The following is a 19,424-nucleotide window of genomic DNA, read 5'->3' as shown; positions in this document are numbered from 1 at the left end:
AGACTTTAAACAAGTACTTTTCAAAAAGACAGGGTTGTTGGTCCAGTAACCATGTGCTTTCAGTGGCAAATATTTTCCATCCATAAATCAGAATACATGATAATTACAATCTTATTTATGGGGTAAGAGGGATAAGATATATATCTGAAAATGAGATTGTTCCAAAGGGAATTCAGGATTACATATCCACACATCTTACTTGACATAGCAGTTTAATAGAATGGTTTTACCTGGGTTAATTAACCTCATTTTACATGTACATTTTAAGATAGAATTCTATACTGGAAAACAAATTCTAAATTACATATATAAGTACATTCTTCATTGTAAAAGATTCAAGTAATACAGATAAAATTTAAAAACTTCTTAACTCATTACTCAATCGCAGTCTTCTCCCAGAGGTATCTACTGTTACCAACTTGAAGTGTAGCCTTCCAGAACCATTTTGTATACATGGACAGTTTTATTTTGTGAGTTCTATGCCTTTTTCTTTTAAAAAACAAACAAACCATAAATGTCATATAATGTAAGTTTTTTTCCCTTCATGTAAAAATATACATTTTTAATAATTATGTCAGGCCACAGGACAATATAGATTATTTCCACAGTGTATATACATCTGTACTCTGCCTCATCTGAAACGTTTAAGCTTTAATCTCGACAGTCTTTTTTTCTTTTTTAACAGTCTTTATTAATCCAGGCAAAAATAACCTCAAGCAAGAAAAGGGATTTGGCGGGAGCCTAGTACATGGAGCCTCCAACTAAGTTTAGGGAACAGTGTCCCCTGATGGCCAGAGAGGGATTTTAGAGAAGGCGACCGGAGGCATTTTGTCAGAAATCATTAATTTCTCATTCTCGACACGTCGAAGGGTAGGCTAGGTGTAAGCTCCTGCCTCTTCCGGACGGTCCCACTTCGGGATCTCCAAAAGCACAACCGACCCCGGGCCCTCCTAAGTCGCCCCTTTTTGCAGCTCTTTACTGAGTGACGCCCCAGGAACCAGTCCAGGTCCTCTTGAGACCCGGCCTGCATTTTTCCCGCCGGGCCACGCCCCTCCGGGCCCAGCCCCTCCTGCTGCACTCCGGCCGGCCCCGCCCCTGCTCCCGGCCCCGCCCCGCCTACTGAGCCCAGTTCCCCTTGCGCCAAAGCCACGTCTGTGTGCCTGCGCTCAAAGCCGCACCGCGAAGATTCCCGCACCCAGTGACTGGCGGCTCAGGCCGTGCTCCGAACTCCCGGGACTCCCGTCCAGCTTCGGAAGTCTGTCTCCACATCATCCCTTTCCTCCCAAAAGGCCGCGACCCTGGCCGTCAAGCGCAAGACTGGACTAACCAATAAGCTCCTGGGTATTAAAGTGGAAGGCTTAGGCCCCAGGGAGCGGGGCCCTTTGGGGTTCAGTGATCGAGGCCGCCTCTTACTCTCGCCTGCCGGCAATGAGGCGGACGGCAGTGGGGCGGGAGGTGTTGGACCCGGCCAGGGACCGATCTCCGAGCTCTGGGCGGCGACTTCAGGGGCGTGGAGCCCATGGTGCTCCTGGGGAGCCTAACGCCGGCCGGCTCGGAGGATGCCTCCTCTGCAGGATGCCGAGGGGAGTGATGAAAACCCCCTCAAAGTGGAGGTGACCGTCCACCACGCGCCGTGTCGGCTGGCGGTGCAGCTGAGCCCGGCGCCCGCCTCCGCCCAGGTGCAGCACGGTTCTCTCCGCGCCGAGCTCGGCAGCGAGCTGGCCGCCTGCGCGGCTTCCTGCTGCCCCCTGGTGCGTGAGGCCTTTAATGCAGAGAGCCTTACAGTGGATTTAGGGACTGGACTTAAACTGGCTTGCTTTGCTAGTTAATTTGTCGTCTGAGAATAACGCGAGTGTCTTTTTTTTTTAAACACATGATATCGTTTATTCTGGAAGCATTTCCCCCTAAAAAGACAGTATTTTAAAGAAAATTAGCTTTTCATAGGCACTTGTATTTCAATAATCTGGTCAAGTTTTGCATGGTTTTCCATCACATGAGAGTTATTTCTCTGAAGTGCCAATTACGTTATTCAATAAGATACTATTTTTCTAAATTTTATTTAATTTATTTTTTTATACAGCAAGTTCTTATTAGTTATCCATTTTATACATATTACTATATATATGTCAGCCCCACTCTCCCAATTCATCACACCACCCCCCCACGCCCACCCCATGCCTCTTTCCCCCTTTGGTGTCATATGTTTGTTCTCTACATCTGTGTCTCAGTTTCTGCCCTGCAAACCGGTTCATCTATACCATTTTTCTAGGTTCCACATATATGCGTTAATATACGATATTTGTTTTTCTCTTTCTGACTTACTTCACTCTGTATGACAGTCTATAGATTCATCCACGTCTCTACAAATGACCCAATTTCGTTCCTTTTTATGGCTGAGTAATATTCCATTGTATATATATACCACATCTTCTTTAGCCATTTGTCTGTCGATGGGCATTTAGGTTGCTTCCATGATCTGGCTATTGTAAATAGTGCTGCAATGAACATTGGGGTGCATGTGTCTTTTTGAATTATGGTTTTCTCTGGCTATATGCCCAGTAGTGGTATTGCCGGGTCATAAGGTAATTCTACTTTTAGTTTTTTAAGGAACCTCCATACTGTTCTCCATAGTGGCTCTATCAATTTACATTCACACCAACAGTGCAAGAGGGTTCCCTTTTCTGTAGGCAATGGTTCTGAATAGACATTTCCCCAGAGAAGATATACAAATGGCCAATAAGCATATGAAAAGATGAACAATATCATTAGGCTTCAGGAAAATGCAAATGTAGCCACAGTGAGATACCACTTTATACTCACTAGAATGGCTACAATAAAAAAAAAGAAGAAAAAGTGCTGGTGAGGGGGTGATGAAATTGGAACCCTCATACACTGCTGGTGGGATTGTAAAATGGCATAGCCACTTTGGAAGCCTTGCTTTGCCTCAAAAATTAAACACAGAATTGCAGTATGACCCAGCAATCCCGTTCCTAGTTATATATCCACAACAAATGAGAACTGCAAAACACACAAAAACTTAAATACAGGACTGTTCACAGATACAGTATTCCTAGTAGCCAAGAAGTGGATACAACTCAAATGTCCATCAGTCGATGAATGGATAATGAAATTTGGCATATCAATTTAATGGACTATTTAGCAATAAAGAGGGAAGGAGTTACTGATACATGCTATGACATGGATGAAACTTGACAGCATTACATGGAAAAGAAGCTAGTCACAAAAGACCACATATTTATGACTTCCTTTATTAGAACTACCCAGAATAAACAAATCTACAGAGACAGAAAGTAGATTAGTGATTACCCAGGACTGGAAATAAAGACGGTTGTGGGGAAATGGAGATGACTACTAATGGGTACTGGGATTCTTTGGGGGATGATGAAAATGTTCTGGAATTAAGTAGTGGTGATGGTTGTACAACCTTGTGAATATACTAAAAACACTGAACTGTGCACTTTAAGTAAATGAGTTTTATGGAATATAAATCATACCACATAAAGATGTAGAATGCACTCATAAGATTTGCATACAGCTAAATAAAAATTAACTTTGACCAAGTGAAAATAATGTTTTCATTTACGTAAGACTCAAAAGTTGGCAAAACAAAAAAACATTGTTTAAAGATACAAATGTGAGTCGGAGCAGTCCAAGACGCCATAGGAAAACTCTGAAATCACTTCCTCCCATGGACATACCAAATTTACAGCTACAGTTGGAATACTTTTCCTCTGAAAAGGACCTGAGAACATGCACCTCCAAAACAGAAGACAAAGTTACATCAAAAATCGTAGAAGAGGCACAGACGTGGCCTTACCTGGGACCTCACCCTAGATGCTGTGACCCCACAATAAAGAGGGATCCCATAAATACAGAATTCTCCCTCAAGGTGTGAATGGATTGTGCCCCACATCAGGCACCCCGACCCTGGGGCCCAGCACTGGAAAGACGACCCCCACACCTGAAAAAAATCTGATTTTGAAACTCAGTTGGTACTAAGACCAGGAGAATCATGGAACCATAGGGAACAGAGATCCCACTCTTAGAGGACTCTCAAACCCACTGGGCCTGAGATCCAGCACAAAAGCAACAGATTGAAAAGCGCCTAGACCATAAGTGAGGTAGACCCATTTACTAACTTTAAAGTGGCTGACGGCAAGACAAGAACCTGTAGCGTCTTTATCTGGGGACGGAAGCACTAGTGGACACCATTTTTGCAAGCTCAATCTAAGTTGCTGGTGACAAGCCTACAGGAGCCATTTTTGGTGCCCTTCCTCTAGGCTGCTAGCACGGGAGGGCATGCTCTGCCCACCTTGCACTACAACCAGGCTGGGCGAGCATCCCACCCTGTGCAGAGCCCCAGGTGCAACGTAACCTGGCAATCGTCCTGCCCTCCCCACACAGCAGCCGAGCCACAATTGGCCTGGGAGGCACCCTGCCCTGAGCCCCACCCAACCCGCACAGAGACGGAGCTGCAACCCTCTCTGCAGAGTAGCTGAGCCAAAACTGGACCAGGCAGAACCCCGAGCCCTGCTCACCCCAGGCAGCAGACAAGTCACAACTGGGCCAGCAAGTGTCCACCTTCCCCTGACAGCAGCTGAGCTGTCATCAGCCTGGACAGGCACCCCAAGTTCCATCCACCGCACGCTGCAGCTCAGCCGCAATTGAATTGGGCAAGTGACTTGAACCCTGCTCTCCCCGCACAGTGGCTGAGCCACAGTTGGCTAGGTGAGAGCTCCCAGCCCCGCCCTATGCAATGCTGTCACAGCCATCAGACTCAAGCAGCCCACACAGGTGATGCCCATAGAGTGCCTGGCTCTGGTGGTCAGGGGAGACTGTGCTTCTGGACCACACAGAACAGCTCCTACCCAGGACCACTCTTTCGAGAGTGAGGGTGCTAGCCATTTCGCCTAATTACATGTAACACTGAGAGGCAAAATGAGGAGACAGGAATTTGTTGCAAACCAAAGACCAAGGCAAATACCCAGAAAAAGACCTTTATGAAGTTGAGATTAAAAACACTGACCTGATAGTTTAAAATAATGGCCATAGGCAGAGGCACAACACCCCTTTATTTTCAGGTGCAAACATCACCAGCCATCAGAACTGGCACTGAGAACAGGAGCGAGGCCGAGTCGCGGCAGCTCCACCGCGAGGGCAGCACCGTGTATGTCCGTGCAGCACGTTTCCACGGGGCACGGCCCGGTCCCGGGCTCGCACTCCCGCCGTGGGTCGCCAGCCCACCCCACTCCAGTGAGCCCTGGCCTGGCCAGCGGCAGTTAAGAATCTGCCTGCCAATGCAGGGGACACAGGTTCAATCCTTGGTCTGGGAAGATTCCACATGCTGCAGAGCAACTAAGCCCATGTGCCATGACTACTGAGCCTGTGCTCTAGAGCCCGTGTGCCACAACTACTGAGCCCACGGGCCACAATACTGAATACAGGTGCTGCAACTACTGAAGCCCGGGTATCTAGAGCCCATGCTCCACAACAAGAGAAGCCACTGCAATGAGAAGCCTGCGCACTGCAATGAAGAGTAGCCCCAGCTCGCTGCAACTAGAGAGAGCCCACGCACAGCAATTAAGACCCAATGCAGTCAAAAATTAAATAAATAAATGAAAATAAATAAAAGCAAAAATAATGGTCATAAAGATGTCACCAATCTCAGGAGAATAGATGAACACAGGAGAACTTTAACAAAGAGAGAAAATATAAAAAGTACTAAAGGTTATAACTGAAAAATACATGAGAGGTTCAACAGCAGAATGGATGAAATAGGAGCACGAATCAATGAGATGGAAGACAAAGCAATGGAAAACACTCAGAGCAGAAAAATGAGAAAAAGAATTAAAAGAAGCAGGGATACCATAAGGCATCTCTGGGACAACATCAAGCAGAAAAACATTTGCATTATAGGGGTCCCAGATGGAGAGGAGAGAGAGAAAGGGCCAGAAAAAGTACTTGAAGAAATAATGGCTGAAAACTTCCTCATCTGGGAAGGAAAGAGACATCCAGGTCCAGGAAGCCTAGAGAATTCCAAGTAAGATGTCCCCAAAGAGAATCACACCAAGATACATTATCATTAAAATGGTAACAGTTAAAGAGAGAGAATCTTAAAAGCAGCAAGAGAAAAGCAACCTATTATGTACAAAGGAAACACCATAGGTCTATGAACAGACTTTTCAGCAGAAACTTTATAGGCCAGAAGAGAGTAGCATGATATACTCAAAGGGCTGAAAGGAAAAAACTGCCAACTGAAAATTCTCTACCCAGCAAGGTTATCATTCAGAATTGAAGGACACATTAAGAGTATTCCGGGTAAGCAAAAGTAGAGGAGTTCATCACCACTAAACTGGCCTTTCAGCAAATGCAGCAAATGTTAAAGGAACTCCCCTAAGCTAAAAAGAAGAGGCACTAACGAATAAAAAGAAAACATATATAAGTAAAAATCTCACTGGAATATGTAAATAAATAATAAAGGTAGTAGATCAATCACTTATAAAGGGCAAAAGACAAAAGTATTAAAATTAATGAAAATACCATAGTTAAGGGATACATTAAAAGATGTAAAATGTGTCATCAAAAAAATAAAGCACAGGGGGGAGTAAAAATATAAAGCTTTGGAATGTGTTCAAAATTAAGTTACTATCAACTTAAATAAAGACTGTTATATACATAAGGTGTTGTATGTGAACTTCATGGTAACCACAAAGAGAAAACTTATAGTAAATATATAAAGGAAAATGAGAAAGGAATCTAAACATAACACTAAGAAAACAGTCAAACCACAAGGGAAGAAAGAGAGAAAAGGAACAGAGAGGAACTACAAAAAGAATGAGAAGACAGTTAACAAAATGGCAAAAAGTGTATAACTACCAACAATTACTTTAAATGTAATGTATATTTGCCAATCAAAAGATATAAGGTGGCTGAATAAAAAACAAGACCCTTCTATATGCTGCCTACAAGTGACTCACTTCAAACACAAAGACACTTACAGATTGATAGTAAAGGGATGTAAAAAGATGCAATGGAAAGGAAAAGAAAGCTGGGGTGGCAATAATTATATCACACAAAAGAGACTTTAAAACAAAGACTGTAACAAAACAAAGAACAGTATATGATAATAAAAGTGTCAATCCAGAAAGAGGACATAACATCTGTAAACATTTAAGTACCCATAATAGGAGCACGTTATATATTGGGTTAGCCAAAAAGTTTGTTCGTTTTTTCCCATAAGATGACTCTAGTAGTGCTTAGTCGTCTTTAACTTCATTCGAAACAATTCTGTTAGATCGTATTATGACAGCTGACATATCAGCGTGCATTAAAAAAAAAACTTATCAAAACTGGTGAATTTTTGTGTAGCCATTTTAATATTGAAGATGGAAGAAAAACAACATTTTTAGCATATTATGCTTTATTATTTCAAGAAAGGTAAAAACGCAACTGAAACACACAAAAAAGATTTGTGCAGCGTATGGAGAAGGTGCTATGGCTGACTGAACATGTCAAAAATGGTTTGTCGAGTTTCGTGCTGGAGATTTCTTGCTGGATGATGCTCCACGGTCGGGTAGACCAGTTGAAGTTGATAGCAATCACGTGGAGGCATTAATTGAGAACAATCGACGTTACATTACGAGGGAGATAGCCAACATACTCAAAATACCCAAATCAAGCGCTGAAAATCATTTGCTCCAGCTTGGTTATGTGAATCGCTTTGATGTTTGGGGTCCACATAAATTAAGCGAAAAAAACCTTCTAGACTGTATTTCTTCCCAGGCCGGGGCACGAACCCGCGTGCCCTACATCAGCAGGCAGACTCCCAACCACTGCGCCACCAGGGAAGCCCTGGCTGGGAAGTTCTGATTCATCCGCTGTATTCACCAGACATTGCACCTTCAGAATTCCGTTTATTTCAGTCTTTACAAAATTCTTTTAATGGAAAAAATTTCAATTCCCTGGAAAACTGTAAAAGGCACCTGCAACAGTTCTTTGCTCAAAAAGATAAAAAGTTTTGGGAAGATGGAATCATGAAGTTGCCTGAAAAATGGCAGAAGGTAGTGGAAAAAAAGGGTGAATATGTTGTTCAAAAAGGTTTTGGTGAAAATAAAAAATGTGTCTTTTATTTTTACTTAAAAACCGAAGGCACGGGATTTTGGATACAGGATCAGACATAATGCAAACTCCTGGAAACTTCAATCAAATGGGAAAGACTATGTGTTCAAGGATATGGAAGAGCAAGGATCTGACTGAGGTGAGCAGGTTTTACTACCCCTACAAGTTGGACACAGAGGACCAAAGGAATCCTCTAGGGTGGTTTTATCACTCCCTGGTATTTTAACTTTTTATTTGGCAATAATTTTAGAGTTACAAAAACGTTGCAAAAATAGCCCAGCTATACTCTTCATCTTGATTTCCCTTAATGTTAACTTCTTACATAACCATAGTACAAAATTTCAAAATCAGGAAGTTAACATTGATACAACACTATTAACCATGAGATGATTATTGAAATTAAGGTATTGCAATCTTGGAGAAAGAACATACTCAAATGGATAGATACTGGCTGCTAAAAACAGAAACGTGGAGCTCTCTTGTCCTACCAAATGGTAATAGGAAATAGTACCAGGCCCAGGATCATCAGTGAAACCACACCTAGGATACTGGAATAACTGGGAGTCTGTTCCCACCTCCTGCCTCTTTCCCCTTTAACTCTCACTTGGGGTTATCAGAAAAGCAGATGGATCTGGGTGTTGACTGAGAATTACAGAAAACAATGAATTTTGTGTCAACTATGGCTGACATTGTTTCTCTATAGGAAGAGCTTTCTAAATCACCCCTGACTGAAATCCTGTTATTGATTTTACAAGCATTGTTTTCAATCCCAATACGTTTTAAATATCAACAGCAGTTTGCTCTCACTCGGCAGCCAGCGATTTACCTTTACAGTCTTGCCTCCAAGATATTTCAATTCTCTAACATGTGTCATAATCTGTGAAGGTGGGATTTAAACAGGTGTCCTAAACCTAATTCAGATAGTAAAATTACTCATTATTAAAATTACTGCAAAAAAGAAAAAGAAATCCTTTACAGATAAGGAAACTGGATTCAGAAGCTTAATTATGTAACTTGCTAAGAATCACCACGCTATTAAGGAGCAGGATCAGACTGGAACCCAGGAAGTTCTCTCTCCAGAAACATCTCCCTGCTCTGGAAGCCATTGTAGGTATCCTTAGCTCTAGGAAAAAGGCTCAGTAAAGGATTGAGGGTTAAGGGTAGGATTAGGACTATGTTTCCAGTGATCCCTTTAATTACAATCACCTGGGATGCTTTTTAATACTGATAGATCAAATATTTATAAATCGAATGGAATACATATATATATATTTGTGTGTGTGTGTGTGTGTGTGTGTGTGTGTGTGTGTGTGGTACGCGGGCCTCTCACTGTTGTGGCCTCTCCCGTTGTGGAGCACAGGCTGCGGACGCGCAGGCTCAGCGGCCATGGCTCACTGGCCCAGCCGCTCCGCCGCTTCGCGGCACGTGGGATCTTCCCGGACCGGGGTACGTACTCGTGTCCCCTGCATTGGCAGGCAGACTCTCAACCACTGCGCCACCAGGGAAGCCCTGGAATATTTATAAATGGAATATTTCCTGCCATATCAATAAACAAAGGATGTCACAGTCATCAACGATTGCAACCCTCCAACGTGAGCCGGTGAGCCCTGAGGAAACTCAGGGCTGAAAAGAATACCTGCCATCTAGCAGCCATCAGACTGCAGCCACTTCCTGCAATGAGCCCTGAGGAAACTGAGGATGTGAAAATACAGGGTACTGGCCCCAGATAGCTGAGGCGCATAGCAAAGGAATGATTTCAGTGAGCCCAGACTCTTGCATCTTCCCATACATAGAAAAGCACTAAATTCCTTAACTTGAGATATCTGGTTTTCTTTAATTAACAATAATCTTTTGACTTCCCGACTACCTTCCCTTGGTTGCAAAACTCATATATCCTGGCTCCTGCCCGCCCCCGCCCCCCCCCCCCGCCTCCTTGGAGCAGTTTCTCAGAGTTATCTGAAATGCTGTTTCCAGGGCTGCAGTCCTCATTTTGCCCCAAATAAACCCCAAATAAAACTTAACTCACAACTCTTCACGCTGTGCATTTTTTTTAAGTCAACAATACTCAAACTTCTTGGAACTGCCCGGTATCTTTCCCAATCCTTTAGCTGTCAGCAATCTTTGTACTTCTATTTCGACACTCTCCATATTGGACCGCAGGATTAATAATTACCATAAAACGCTTATTTTAGCAGATACTCTTCCAGGCAGGCAGTAGTGGACTGCACAAACTCCAGACTTCACAAAGCGGTTTAGCAAGTGTCCCTTCGGCCGCCCAACGGGAGTAAAGCAAACGTTCCAATTGCGACTGCCTCCCAGGGAGGTGGAGAGACGCCAGGCCCTACCCTTGACTCCGCCGGGCCGCCCCTTCTCTGCTGGGATCCAGATGGCGGCGACGGTGACGCTGGAGCCTGCGGGCCGCTGCCGCTGGGACGAGTCCGTGCGCATCGCCGTGCGCGGCCTGGCCCCGGGGCAGCCGGTCACGCTGCGCGCGTCCCTGCGCGACGAGAAGGACGAGCTCTTCCGAGCCCACGCGCGCTACTGCGCCGACGCCCACGGCCAGCTGGACCTCGAGCGCACGCCCGCGCTGGGCGGCAGCTTCACGGGCCTCGAGCCCATGGGGCTCCTCTGGGCTTTAGAGCCCGAGAAGCCCTTGCTGCGGCTGGTGAAGCGGGACGTACAGACGCCCTTCGCCGTGGAGCTGGAGGTGCTCGATGGCCACGACCCGGAGGCCGGAGGGCTCCTGGGCCGGGCGGTGAACGAGCGCGACTTCCTGGCGCCGGGGGTGCGGCGCGAGCCCGTGCGCGTGGGCCGGGTGCGCGCCACGCTCTTCCTGCCGCCAGGTGAGCAGCCCACTTCCCAGGCTGTTGTGGAAAGCCAGGTAGAGTCCTGAGACCCTGGGCGGCCCCTTGCCTGTCTAGGCAACCCCGTGGTTGTGGAACTTCCCTAAATTCGTCCCCAAGCTCCAAAGTCTATCATGAATTCTGGGTGGAAGTTTCTCCTCTAAATTTCAGGACACTTCCTGGAGGTACTGCCATTCCCTCAGCTATATGCTAAAAGTTCATTCAGAGTACTCAAAAAGTGTATTTATGCTGCTATGTGCCAGCCATGCAGCTCTGTCTCAGATACTAATATTAGGCAGTGACTTCTGCTGGTGTGCAGGAGTGATTTGGGCCTTCTTTCACATCAAACTTCAAAGGAAACTAAAACCCAGAGATAGAGGCAGTGCCCCATAATACTAAAAAACAAACAAAAAAACTCCCTGAAGGTCCCCTCCCCCATAATAAACAGTCTGTCAGTGTTTCTCAACCTGGAATGATTCTCTTCCACTCCAGGGGCAATTGGTAATATCTGGAGACATTTTTGATTGTCACAATTGGAGAGGGTGCTGTTGGCATCTAGTGGGTAGGTGCTAAACATCTACAATCCATGGGACAGCCCCACAACAAAGAAATATCTTACTCAAAATGTCTATAGTGCTAAGGTTGAGAAACCCTAGTCTAAGTAAAAACAAGGTGCTTGGTAGGTAAAAGTGGCCTGTAAACAAGACAACTGACCCACCCCTTCCAACCAAATTCCTGACTGAAACCCCTGCTATATATAGAAATGCTGGAGTTGCCACTGCTCACAGAATTCCTAAACTGAATTCTGTGATTATTCTCCAAAACAGGAGGCCCTGCTTTATTCTTACAGCTCTTCAGCAATTCACAGCCTTAACTAGCACTGCCCACTCAACTGTGAACTCCTGGGTCTGGAATTGGCACTTATACATCTCCATATCTCTGTATGCCTAGAGACTTACACAGGGATATAATAAGAGCTCAATAAATCATACTGACTGATTCAATAAGAATCTCCTAAAGACTTTAATTTTTTAAAAAATATTTCAAAAAAAAAATCTTTCACTGCCCAGCTGCGATATTTGAATCAAGTCAGTTGTTAACTATTTTAGTATCTACTCTGTGGCCCATTTAAAATTTATTGTTTTCTGACTCAAAGGCTTTTGTAAATAATGCAGAAAAGTTCAATTATTTAACAAATATGTGTTAAATCAAGGACTGTGCTACATACAGTAGCTAGCAAATTCAGACATGGGCCTCACTGTACCTACCGCCTAATAGAGGATACCGGCAACTATACTTGGATCTGTAAGTGTGGTAAGTGCTATGATAGGGGAGGTACAGGCCCAGGGTGCTGGTGGGAACATATCAAAGGCTATGTAATTCAACTCAGCCTTGGAGGGCATCTGGGAAGTCTTCCAGGAAGGGAGCTCTAAACTTAGATTTGAAGACTGATGAGTCAACCAGTTCAGAAATGGTGGAGAGGGGAGGAGAATAGTGTACACCATTTTCAGGGCCAAAGAGAGCATAGCACATTTAGGAATGGCGTTCTTTAAGGCTGGAGCAGAGGGTGTAAAGGAGGTGGGGAGTATATTCTAATAATCCCCTGTATATGTAGAGCGCTTTACAGCTGTCAAAGCATTCTCAGTTTTTGGGGGGTTTTTTTGAGGAAAATTTGGTGGAAAATGTACATTTCATCTTATGTTATTTCTAATTTGGTTTATATTATCGTTGTTGTTTTTTGCAAATATATGAAAAATTACGGAGAAAATAAGGCATTTTTCCCCCCTCCCTTCTCCCCAAAGTTTATTAAAAAAAAAAAAAAGACAAAGTAAAAAGAGTCCTTTTCCACCAAACTCCCACCCACAACCATCCTTGCTTTAAAAACTTCTCTTTGCTGACTGCCAAAATCTGAAACCCAAGAATGTCTTTTGAGTGTCTAAAACTCCTTATGATTTGTGGTGTTCTCCAGGCACAGGACCATTCCCTGGAATCCTCGATCTTTTTGGAAGTGGTGGTGGCCTTTGTGAATACAGGGCCAGCCTCCTGGCTGGACATGGTTTTGCTGTGCTCGCTCTGGCTTATTTCAGATTTGAAGACCTCCCTAAATATTTGAATAACGTGTGCCTGGAGTACTTTGAAGAAGCTGTGGACTTCATGCTGCAACATCCAAAGGTGGGTTCTGGTGCTCACCTGAATGCAGAGGAGAGGGGGTAGAGCAGACACAGGGCTGGATCCAAAAGCTCTACCAGGACACCCAGGGCTGGAAATATGCCATGAGACACAAAGGCTCCTTCAAAAGTTGTTAGGATTATTATTTTCATTTCTGCCCATCTCTCTCCAATCCCTTAAGACTCAACTGTTTAGTTCCCTTTAGTTCTTGACCAGAATTCAAAGAGCTAGACTAAAAAGTTACTAACCTTAAGTTCTGGTTCTGTATCTACCACCAAGTGGCATTATAATCCTGAATAAGGCAGTTTCCCTTTCTGGAATTCAGTTTTTCTCATTTGTAAGAGTAAGGTAGGGACTTCCCCAGTAGTCCAGTGGTTAAGACTCTGCGCTTCTGCTGCAGGGGATGGGGGTTTGATCCCTGGTTGGGGAACTAAGATCCCGCATGCTGTGCAGCACGACCCCCCCCCCCAAAAAAAAGATTAATGTAAATGTATAGAGAAAAAAGTGACTGTAAAGAGATTTTTGAGACAATTGGTGACATTTGAATAGGGGTGTGTATTCGATGATATTAAGGAACCATTAATTTTGTTAAGTGTGTTAATGGTATTGTGGTTTTGTAGAGAAAGTTCTTATATGAGACTGGAAAAATTAATTAAAACATTTTGGTATGATTATCAATGGAATACATAGTCTTTGCTACTATCTAGACTTAAAGAAACCCAAACATTCTAATGTTAAGGAGTAAGATGTACTGCAAGGTCTAACTCTGTTAGAATTCAGGGACTGGTCTCAATAGAGCTGCTAAAACCTAGATGATCATGAACTGTGATGACTGGTTTATTTATGGGATAAAAGGCCCCAGGAACAAGAAGAGACCAATATATACTATCAGTTCTGCCCTTAGACCTAGGCAAGAGGGGCTTCTGCTCTGGACCTTTTGTTTTAGATGACCACTCTCTGGCCTTCCTTTGGCTGCATCCCTGACCACAGGGTGCAGAGTTTGAGGGGCCAAGGGAATGTGTCTACCTGGAACCCATGTGCCCCTCACACCATGCCCTTTGGATCTGGAACCCCACAACTATCTTCCAACCAGCTCTGATCCTGCTTCCAAGCCCTATGCCTCTTCTCTGGGTCCATTAATGTGAACACACCTAGGCCTTAAACATATAGGCTAGGGTGTCCAAACGCATGTGTGAGAGGGCCCTTATGGTACATGATGGAGCCAGGCAGGGATGGGAAGAGAAAGAGAGTTGGCCAAGGACCAGGGACTAGGGCCAGGGGCTGGCACTCCCCCCATACCATGTTCTAGTACAGAACTCCAGGAAGTTCTAAGATATGAAATTTGAACTTGACCTTATAAGTTGTTATGGAGGTATATTTATCAAGGTAGCAGAAAAGAATATATTTTATTTAATTTTCAAATATTTATAACTTTTAAGTATTTAGGTATAGGGTATATGGGCCTCTGTGTGTACTCTTGACCTAGTCACCATAAATGTTAGTGGAGGGCCTGTGTACCAGGAAATTAATTGATTTGTTTGGGACTTCCATGTTAGTCCAGTGGTAAAGATTCCGTGCTCCCAATGGAGGGGACACGGGTTCAATCCCTGGTCAGGGAACTAAGATCCTGCATGCCGTGCCAGCGCAGCCAAAAAAAAAAAAATTGATTTGCTTATTAGAAGATACGTTTGAACTTTGTGGATTGTTGCATAAGAAAGGAAAGCAAATGACATTTGAGAAAGCTGCCTAGACAATGTAAAATCACAGTTTAAGTTCTCCCTTTATGAATTCTAGACTTGTTCTCTCTCTTTTTCTTTCTCTCTTTTCATCAGGTGAAAGGCCCTAGTATTGGGCTTCTTGGCTTCTCCAAAGGAGGTGACCTGTGTCTCTCAATGGCCTCTTTCTTGAAGGGCATCACAGCTACTGCAGTTATTAATGCCTGTGTGGCCAACACAATAGCTCCTCTGCATTACAAGGATATGATTATTCCTAATCTCAGCAGTGACCCAGGAAAATATAAAATCACTGAGTCAGGCCTTTTGAATTTGGAGGATATTTGGAATGACCCACTGGAGAAACCCAACCACCGAAGTCTTATTCCATTGGAAAAGGCCCAGGGACCCTTCCTGTTTATCGTTGGCATGGATGATCATAACTGGAAGAGTGAATTCTATGCTCAGATAGCCTCTGAACGGTTACAAGCCCATGGGAAAGACAGACCCCAGATAATCTACTACCCAGGAACTGGCCATTGTATTGATCCACCTTATTTTCCTCTTTGTAGAGCCTCTGTGCATGCAGTTTTGGACCAACCAGTATTCTATGGAGGTGAGCCAAAGGCTCACTCAAGGGCACAGGTAGATGCCTGGCAGCAAATCCAAACTTTCTTCCATAAACACCTCAATGGTAAAACATCTGTCAAGCCCAGCAAATTGTAACATTGTAATCATAGACCATATACTGTTAATAAAAATCCTAGTCATACAACATGTATTAGGTTTTCCAGAGAACCTAGGAACCTTTTTGTAACAAAGCAACCATCTCAGCTTCATTGTCAGGTCCTACTGGATTCTGAGCCTTAGCAACACTACTCTCTTCACTGCTGGGTCCATCCCTTTCTCCCCTGAACTTTTCCCAGTGTATAGGCTTAACTCTGATCTTATCTGTAGGACCAATCTTAACCTTAAGCAGGAAAAATGTAAGAAGTGCCTGCCCAAGTCTCAACTGCTGGCCTAGATTTGGCCTTCTGTTCTGGTTCTGAGGACTGAGCTTTTGTACTGCTAAGAGTCCCATATACTCTTTGGGTCCTAACTGACCATGTCTGAACCTTGGGAACCTGCGCACTTGAGCCCCTTAAGGAGTGGACTCTGCTTCGTTCTTGTTTCTGAACCCCACTTTGAAGACTGGGGGCATTGACATACTTAGTATCCTAAGCTTTGCTTTTATTTTATGAATGAGGCCCTAGACTTCGATTTCTTCCTTACTGATAAAGTATCCTTTACAAATTTTGAATTTAAAATTCAAAGGATACTTTACAAAGTAAAATTGAATCCTTTACCAAAGAAAATTGCTGTAAGCAAAACAGTTTATTGATATATACTGTTGATATATTTCCTCTGTATTTACCGTCTGAATTCTCAATCTCAGTACTTGGCTACCTAGCGAAATGCCTCGATGCCAATAGATATTCAGGACTTAATCTTTGGATGTCAGGTTATACCTGACAAATTAGACTTCTTCCTGGTACCATCGGTTCCTATTACATTCCTACTGGGAAGGACTGGGATCAGTCTATCTCAATCCATTGCCTTATACTGGGCACTATCTAGAGTCATGAGACCAGAGCAGAGGGTCTTCCCTGAGTGCAAGAATATTTTTCTGAGACACATCACTTGGCTTGCTGGGCACATATTGTCTTTCACCAATTTGAGTCTATTCAAGCAAATGCCCATTAAATCTTAATCTAATGAGAAGGGTTCCTTACTTAATTTTGACCAATTGTTAAAAATACGTGTTGAGTGTATTTATTCACTATGAGTATAATTTTCTGTGATTTGAATCCTTAGAGCCTGTGCTTTAACTCACTCTGAGGTGGTCCTGCCACTCTAGAGATGTCTTTGGGATGGGGTATCATAGGAAGAAGTTATAAGGAAAATGGCTGGGAGGGTGAGAGAAGTGAGGGGCGGAAAGGTAACACCAGAAGCTTAAACATGAGGGTGATGACTAAACATATCTGTGTACTAAAGCACTAGGTGTAGGGATGGCCCTACATCCTAATTTCTTCCTTACTAATAAAGTAGCCTTGGAATGCCCTATACTGACTAAGATATTTGGTCACTTTCCCCTCAGAGTTGATCATATATGGCCCCTGTCTCTAAGATTTGAAAAAGAATTTCAGGTTGTTACAAAGCTACCTAAAATGTGGTAAATGTGAATTAAAAGGGAGAAACAGAAAAGGTATCCATAAAATGGAGCCAGAAATGAGGTCAACACAATAGTGCTTATTATGAGGCCTACATACTTGCCTTGATTGGGCCACTCGTTCAGTCATTTGTTTTCTAGTGGTTTATGCAGAGAAGGAAACCTAATCAGTTACACAAAATTTACAGCCTTCATAAAATAAAATCAAAGCTTAGAAATCAGTTTCTCCCAAAGGCTGTCTTACTAAGAAACATTAAATGATGTAAAGGGTAGTACCCTCAAGGTTGCCTCTACAGTAGATATAAGTCCCAGGCTCCATCGCTTACTGTGTGACCTTGGGTAAGTTATTAACCTCTCTAAGCCTCGATTTCCTCATCTATAAAGTGGGGATAATTATAGTGATAAGAATAGAAACTACTTCATTGGGCTGTTGTGATTAAATTAGGTCATCCAAGTAAAGCACGTAACATATTTAAACTCTCAAATATTAGCTCTTATTATTTCAGATGAGGAAATTGAGACCCAGGAGGGTTAAGAAATATATCTGGTTGATGAGAGAGCTGGGCCAGTCCAACTCCAAAGTCCATGGCCTTCATTAACCATTTGGCTCTACAGCCTTCCAACCTGAGGAGAGAAGCTCAAATAGTGCAGAGCTGACTGGTGAGGATTACTTAGCTGGAAAGTCAAGGATAAGTTAGGGTCCCATAATGGAGGCTCCATAAGCCAAACTGGAGAGTTCAGATTTATGTATTTATTTTGGAAACCACCATTTTATTGAGCTCTCCTCACCGCAGAGACCTATTCCAGCAATATTTTTGCCACAGGCATCACAGACACAGGGGTGTGACCAGCGCGCCCCCCACTGCCCACTATTTGACCCACCCATGAGAGGGAGATGGAGAGTTTAGGCTTAAAATAAGAAATAAGGAAACATTTTTTAACATACTGATTTTTGTTTTTCAATGACAGTAATTTTTCCTTGATGCTTAGTGGCTCAAAGAAGTTGAAGCCTAAAAGAAACTTAGTTGGAGACACTTAACAACAGCAACAAAAAACAAATCAAGGGCTTCCCTGGTGGCGCAGTGGTTGAGAATCTGCATGCCAATGCAGGGGACACGGGTTCGAGCCCTGGTGTGGGAAGATCCCACATGCCGCGGAGCAACTAGGCCCGTGAGCCACAACTACTGAGCCTGCGTGTCTGGAGCTTGTGCTCCGCAACAGAGGCCGCGACAGTGAGATGCCCGCGCACCGCGATGAAGAGTGGCCCCCGCTCGCCGCAACTAAAGAAAGCCCACGCACAGAAATAAAGACCCAACACAGCCAAAAAAAAAAAAAAAGTTGGATCATATATTCAAAAACAAAAAATCAGAAAATATAACCAAATTCAGCCCATTGTTCTGCTTTTGTTTGTACGCCTAATGCCCTTGAATGTACTTCCATCAGGATGAGAAAGGCCAATGAACCATTTTGAAAGCAAATATTGATACATGTTTTTGTCAACCACTGATCCTTTAAGAAATATTTGTATAAACCTGTTACAATTTTCAGCAAACTGAAAACCACAAACACTTCTTAATTCTTTCAGAGTATCATGGTTAAGCCATTGTGTACATTCATTTTAAATGGTCTTTGCACACTGGAAAGATAAAAGCTTGTGGGAAGCATTCTGTTTTTTCAGGTGGTACATGCAGAGATGCACAACATCCAATATTTATGGCCACTATAATGATGGATGTGGGTGGCAGAAGTCAAAATTATTTGAGTTAGGGACTTCCCTGGTGGCGCAATGGTTAAGAATCCGCCTGCCAGTGCAGGAGACACAGGTTCAAGCCCTGGTCCGGGAAGATCCCACATGCCACGGAGCAACTAAGCCCGTGAGCCACAACTACTGAGCCCACATGCTGCAACTACTGAAGCCCGCGTGCCTAGAGCCTGTGCTCCACAACAAGAGAAGCCACTGCGATGAGAAGCCCACACACCGCAACGAAGAGTAGCCCCGGCTCGCCGCAACTAGAGAAAGTGCTCGTGAACAACGAAGACCCAACGCAGCCATAAATAAATAAATTTTTTTTTTTTTAATTACTTGAGTTGTTTTCTAAAACTGGGAGTCAGCCATGTATTCTCCAAAGACAGAGAGACTTTAAACAAGTACTTTTCAAAAAGACAGGGTTGTTGGTCCAGTAACCATGTGCTTTCAGTGGCAAATATTTTCCATCCATAAATCAGAATACATGATAATTACAATCTTATTTATGGGGTAAGAGGGATAAGATATATATCTGAAAATGAGATTGTTCCAAAGGGAATTCAGGATTACATATCCACACATCTTACTTGACATAGCAGTTTAAT

At 43.6% G+C, this 19,424-nt stretch overlaps 1 protein-coding gene across 5 annotated transcripts; it reads left to right on the top strand.

Moving 5' to 3' along the window:
* Nucleotides 1-10,144: 10,144 nt before the first annotated feature.
* LOC309819048 (acyl-coenzyme A thioesterase 6-like) lies at nt 10,145-19,117 on the top strand. Of its 5 annotated transcripts, XM_082649114.1 has the most exons (4): nt 10,145-10,982; nt 12,952-13,154; nt 14,984-15,585; nt 18,042-19,117. In XM_082649114.1, the coding sequence occupies exons 1-4, from the start codon at nt 10,526-10,528 to the stop codon at nt 18,109-18,111; spliced, it is 1,332 nt and encodes a 443-aa protein (XP_082505240.1). In that variant the 5' UTR covers nt 10,145-10,525; the 3' UTR covers nt 18,112-19,117. The 5 variants fall into 5 exon arrangements, 4 of the variants coding, with proteins under 4 accessions (XP_082505240.1, XP_082505238.1, XP_082505237.1 ...); XR_014296404.1 differs by lacking the exon at nt 18,042-19,117 and having other exon boundaries at nt 10,145-11,020; nt 14,984-15,117; XM_082649112.1 differs by lacking the exon at nt 14,984-15,585.
* Nucleotides 19,118-19,424: the final 307 nt, after the last annotated feature.

Source organism: Grampus griseus (assembly GCF_964374135.1).
Source record: "Grampus griseus genome assembly, chromosome: 2".
Lineage (NCBI taxonomy): Eukaryota > Metazoa > Chordata > Mammalia > Artiodactyla > Delphinidae > Grampus > Grampus griseus.
This window is presented reverse-complemented; position numbering and strand designations above follow the sequence as displayed.

Coding starts and splice junctions, on each gene's coding strand:
- LOC309819048 (XM_082649114.1), top strand. CDS start 10,526: ATGGCGGCGACGGTGACGCTGGAGCCTGCGGGCCGCTGCCGCTGGGAC. Junction 10,983..12,951: donor CACGCTCTTCCTGCCGCCAG/GTGAGCAGCCCA, acceptor GGTGTTCTCCAG/GCACAGGACCATTCCCTGGA. Junction 15,586..18,041: donor TCTGTCAAGCCCAGCAAATT/GTAACATTGTAA, acceptor TTTCAATGACAG/TAATTTTTCCTTGATGCTTA.